Below are 5,889 nucleotides of genomic sequence, written 5' to 3'. Positions count from 1 at the left end.
GAACTAGAAACAAGGTGACCAGGTTCTGAACCCTTCTGCAGGGTTCAGTGGAGCCACCACTCCGAGGAAGAAGCAACATGGGAAAGGGAAGATGAGTTGAAGGCCGCCCATCCGCACCTCTTCGCCAGCTCCTCCAAATATCGAGGTCGAGATTCCGTTTATGGGGTAGGTTTGTCACATCCTGAAGTTCTTCTCCCAAGCCTAAATCAAATTAATAAATGGTCACAAGAAATTACCTCTGTAAAGGCAAGAGGGAAACCCTAATTTAATTAATGTAAATAATAATCGGACAAGGCATGTGGAATTTTTCTTGGGTTCTACATGTCAAAATATGTTAACAAGATTGTTAGTGGAATTTTCAGAGCTGTAGAAGTAATTTTAAACAATTAAAATCGAGCATAAGCATTATTTAAATCCCTGGAAAATCCTTTTTCTTTTTTCTTTTCTTTTTCCCCTCCTTTTTTCCTTTTGGGCCGCCGGCCCAATGTCCCCTCCCCCTTGCGCGCGCTAGCTGGGCCGGCCCGAGGCCGAGGCGCAGCCAGCGGCTGCCCCGCGCCCCTCCCCACTCCGGGTCATCGATAGGTGGGGCACACCTGTCGGGCCCGTCCCCTACCTCTGGCCGGCGCCGCCCGTGCCTGCAACCACCGCTTCCGCCCTCTCCCATGCGTCCCGCCCACGTCGCCCGCCTCCCGCGCCCTCTCCCTCACTTCCCGCAACCGCCGCCCCACTTCCCCCGCGCGTCCGCACCGAGAAACGGCCGGGATTCAATTTTCGAATCCCGCCGGCCCTCTTTCTCCACCTTCCCCACCTCGCCGGTAAATCCGCACCAACCCCGGCCGTTCCCACACTCCCCTCCCCTAAATAAATGATCCCTTCTTACTCCTCCACCTTTTTCCTTTTTCCACCGCCCGTTCTCGAGCTCTCCTCCACCCTAGCGCCGTGCACCGCCCACCGCCGCTGCTTTAGCTACCTTCGGCCGCCGCTCGCCACCGTTAGAGCTGCCGCCGAGTCCCGCCGTCGCCGTCGTCGGGTTCGCGAGCTTGAGCGCCACCCCGTCCACCCCTCCGTCGGGCGAATCCGCCACTGGAACCCGCCGTCCCTCGTGCGCCGGTGAGCATCGCCACGGTCGCCGCCTTCGGCTGGCGCCCTAGCTCGCTGCGGTCTCTCTCTCACTCTCTAACCTTCCCCGTTGTGTTCTTTTGGTCATCCCGGAGCACGTCCCGCCGTCGCCGCCGTCTCCCGCCGCTCGCCGTCGTCGATCCTTGTCGGTGAGGCATCCCCTCCTCCCTTTCTCTCTCTCCCGCGTCACCTAGCGTCGCCGCTTAGCCGCCGCGCCGCTGTGCCGCCACCTAGTCGCGCCGCCATCACGTCGCCGCCGCTCGCCGCCTCGCACCGTCGCCGCGCGCCATGGCCGCCGGGCCGCCTCAAGCCCATGGGTGCATGGTTTTGATGGTCGCACCCATGGTAATTAAGGACCGGTTCGCGGGGTGCCCTGGAAGAACTTATGGTACTTACCACAAGCCAGCGTGGGCAACGGTTGGGCTTGTAGTGTAGCTTTCCTCTAGCTGACGCATCTAGGCTAGGGTGGGCGTGATGGAGTTTGGATGGGCCCTGCGACGGCCTATGCGGCTTCTGGATTCACCTAGACACGAGAGGGGACTGCCCGCTACCTTGCGAGGAGTGGGGGTGAAACCTGAGGTGTGGTGTGTTTGGTTAGAGGGGTTATGCGAAGGGTCCTGTCACGGCCTCTTTCCGGTATGTCGTGGTGGCATGCCGGCGCATGAAAACGTATCGTGGGGCTGTGTCTTGTGGGTACAGTTGTACACCTCTGATCAGAGTAAAACTATTCGAATAGTCGTGCCCGCGGTTATGGGCGATCAACCAGATTCACCGTGATTAGTCTCACCCTAGTTTAGTCTAATGGAATTGACCAGTTTTGGTGGTGGGTGGGGCCTGTTGCAACATGGCGTAGCATTAGACAGTGGCGGGTTAGTACTGATTAATTACTACAACTATTTTACTGCTTTCAACTACTGTTTATAAATGCTAGCTTTATGCAAATGAACTCCTTTAGCCCTCCTTGGTTAAATATATTGCATCGTACCCTCCGTTCCGATATGACTTGCTGAGTACAGTGGGTAGTACTCAGTCTTGCTCTATCTTCCAACCCTTAGAGTTCGAGTATGCGTCCGATGGTGGTTTCCCTGAGGAGTAGGCTTCGTCCGTGCCGTCGAGGATACCTGTGGAGTGGTGTTCCCGCTGCAATGCAAGTCAAGGCTTAGCTCCAGTTACCTTTTACTTTTCGCTGCATTTATGTAAGACTTTTATAATGTTTGTAAGACGTGGATCTGTATGTCAACTTTGTCGTTTGTGTACCCTAGCCGGTCCTGAACAGGGGTTTTAATGCACTTTCTGCTTGGAATTCTATTCGGGAATTTCTGGGCGTGACAGGCGTCGACGATGGAGGACATGGGCTGTGAGTGGCAGTGGCACAGGCTAGGTGGTGGTGGCAGTGGCACGTGCTAGGTGGTGGCGGTGCCGGCAAGCGGCGCACGGGGTGACGGGCGGCGTTGGCGGTGGCGCGTGGGCTGACTGGTGGCCGTGCCGGCGGCGGGCGTCAGTAGCGTCGGTGGTGGCGACGCGCGGGCTGACCGCCGGTGGCGGCGGCAACGGTTGAGTGACGCCAACCATGTGTTCGACGAAATGACGACAAGGAACGTGGTGGTGTGGAGTAACAAGTCTAACCAAACACTTTTACACCCTCCTAAGCTCCTATAGGAGATAGCTCCCTATGGAGTTGGAGTTCATAGTTGGGTGTTAGAGTTTGGAGCTCTACCAAATGGAGCCCTAGTGTTAAAAGACATTTTTTTGAAGTGCAGTGTTAAGAAAACTAAACACATGAGTTCTGTGCTTTTTGAGATCTTTAGTCTGGAAGCATCCGGATTGGTAAAACGTGTTTCCACAGTCATAGATGAGCCTGATGATCTAATGGTGCATTTTCATTTACCAGTTCATCCAACCGTCCTTGCCGTTGTAGATAACGTGGCTCATCCTACTTTTAGAAAGCTTGTTGCTTTCACATATTTAGATTTTTAAATACACATGGACCTTGAAATATACAATATTTCAATTATGAAATGAGTAAAATATTTTTTTAACAACGTGGATTCCACGTACACATTTACTGGATATCATTTGTATCGATAGTACGAGCATAATACTAATACAAATAATCCATGAAGCGATCAATTTATCAATTGGAGTTAAAGTGAATAAATGTAGTAAAAGATACCTAAAGTATATAATAATGATAAGAAAAATACTATTGCGCACTTTTATGTGAGGGTATTGATCATTTGAACTGGAAGCATAAGCATGCTGAAGCATTAATTGTGTTTATTCAGGCAAAACACATCCATCATCTGGGACCTTTGTTCCACGGCCATAAAATAGGGGTGCTCGAATCTCCAAGTAAAAACATCATTCATTGTGCGCATGATCTCCATGTTCTCCTTGAACTGCTCAAGTAGGCATGGAGCCATCTCCTCCTCAAGCTGCCTGATCGCCGTGGCGTCGCAGCGACGATGGCTACCGCCGGTGGGCACTTGTCCGCCGTCATCGCCGGCGCATCGCCGCCGGAGCTTCTCTATGAAGGCCATGGGCACGACGTACGAGACTCCGCTGCCGTCCTCAAGATTTCGGGACGCTATAGGTCTAGTCTTGATCTCCTCCTCCTCCCAGAGCGTCACGGTGAACTGTGGATCATCAATAGGGCGACGGCGAGAGGTGCGGCTGCCGTCTGGTGAATTAAGCAAGATCATGTGTGCATATGAAGATTAAGTACCAGTCAAATTTGCATTCTAATAATAATATTTAATACTAGCTAGAATGGAAAATATAATGTGGCGGGGAATTAAATCGAAGGATAACACTCTAAATATAGGAAATAAACTATAATATAACGAACTAAAATAGAAAACTATACAATTCATCCACTAAGAGCGAAATTATTAGTGGGTGCGTATCGCTCGCTCACTGGTGGCGTCGCCGGCCGCCGGAGAAAATGAGATCTGGCCACCGGTGAATGCCAATTTTTTTTGAACGAAACAAATACTATTATACTATCAGAACGCACAGAGAGGGATCGATCGAGGGCGATGCATGCATGGGTGGTCGTCGATGCACAGCACTAATTGAATGAAATGATGCCGAAATATTCGCGGATTTTGCGTCGTCGTAGGCACGTTAGGGTATGTTAATTGGTATAGACGAGTACGGTATCTTAAACAATACAAGATTATTTGTAGACACTGTCTTTACAATAGTTGAGACGACAAAAGCTCTAAACATTAACTCAAAAAATATTTCTTTTGTTAATATTCTTTCCAATTGTTTTTACCCTCATGCAACCATATTTCCCTATTATAGTGATTAAGAGTCGTTGTTGTTGTTAAGCCGTTGTCATGCATAACAACTATGTTTTGTCTCTCCTCTTTCTCTTTCTTCTATGTCAACAAGTATTCGTAATTATCAAACGCTAAGGGCAGTCCCAACCCTCCACCTAGGATAGTGTCTATAGCATTAACTACATTGTTATATAGGATTTTTAGCTTATGTGGCACTATATTAATTAAGAGAGAGAGTGAAGAGAGGAAGAAACTGGGTCTCATGCAAGAAACAGCTTCAACACGAGAACCTATTGCATTGGGTGAGAATAGTATCTTTATAATAGATGAAGAATAAATATGATTGGTAGATAAGAGAGATGATGTATTTATTAATGGCCCACTTTAAGAAACCATGGGTTATAGAGTGTAGTTTCTATTATGATGTCTTATTAATATGGCATCATAGACACTGCTTATGGATACTATGGGTTGAGACTGCCCTAATAGACTACTATTGACAATCACTATACATGCCCTTAGTTAATTACCTAGTGCGGTGGGGATGGCGATAAGGTCGCCGGCGGCGACGCCAACGGTGACGGCGGCGGAGAATAAGAGGATGAGAGCAAGGAGGAGGGGTGGACAACGGCGTTGCATCGCAGCAAGTAGCTGCATATGTGTCGATCTCTGTACGTATTACGCCACTTAACGTGTGCAAGTCAAACAAACTGATCTCAAATTTACTTGCTTTGCTCGATCTGCATGCATGTAAAACAAACTGATCGTATATATCTCGTTGATCCGATCCGACTTAACAGCAAACAGGAGCTAATTAAAATTTGTGCATGCACTTAATGAATATAAGCGTGGTGTGCATTATTCTGGCAAATTAATTGGAAAAATTTTAATTCCTGCGATATTAATTCGAACTTGAGATTAATTAATTAACTATGATGTATATGGTTACTGAAAGCATTGACATTGACAGAGAATTACGTGCATTCATCATCGCAGCAGTTGAATCAAGGGAATGAACCGTGTGATGAGTAAAGCATCGATCTTGGCCCTCTCAATTCTCATCTCCCTGCAAGAAATGCATAAAAGGGGCAGCTTGCCAGTCCCAAGAAGCATGGCATGTGAGAAAGCATATCTTTGTTACTCTTTTGCTCTTTTTGCTCTTCCTGCAAGAAATGCATAGAATAGGACTGAGATTACATAGCTCTTCACTCTTTTAGTTTGTTCCTACGCAAGAGGGATCACAGAGCTAGGTAGCAAGGGGCTATAAATATATATATATATATATATATGACACACCTTAAGGTGCTACGTACTAAACAGCACCTGATACAGCCCCCCAGCCCACCCACCCACGCTCCCCATCCTACCCCACCAAATCTATAGTATGCAGTTAAAATTTAACTCATCGATGACTAATCTCGATCCCACCCCTGCGCCTCCTCTCTCACTCTCATACTGTCTGCACCCACCACTCTCCTCTATT

General features: G+C 48.5%; 1 protein-coding gene across 1 annotated transcript; it reads right to left on the bottom strand.

The window, feature by feature from the left end:
• Positions 1-3,238: 3,238 nt before the first annotated feature.
• Positions 3,239-5,045, bottom strand: LOC107276592 (uncharacterized). The gene is made up of 2 exons (XM_015793730.2): positions 4,937-5,045; positions 3,239-3,799 (listed from the first exon to the last, which is right to left on the bottom strand). Exons 1-2 carry the CDS (start codon positions 5,043-5,045, stop codon positions 3,387-3,389), a joined length of 522 nt encoding a protein of 173 aa, XP_015649216.1. The 3' UTR covers positions 3,239-3,386.
• Between the last annotated feature and the right edge of the window lie 844 nt (positions 5,046-5,889).

The sequence above is a fragment of the Oryza sativa genome, chromosome 8, assembly GCF_034140825.1.
Source record: "Oryza sativa Japonica Group chromosome 8, ASM3414082v1".
Lineage (NCBI taxonomy): Eukaryota > Viridiplantae > Streptophyta > Magnoliopsida > Poales > Poaceae > Oryza > Oryza sativa.
The sequence above is the reverse complement of the archived record's forward strand: the minus strand, read 5'-3'. Positions and strand labels throughout refer to the sequence as shown.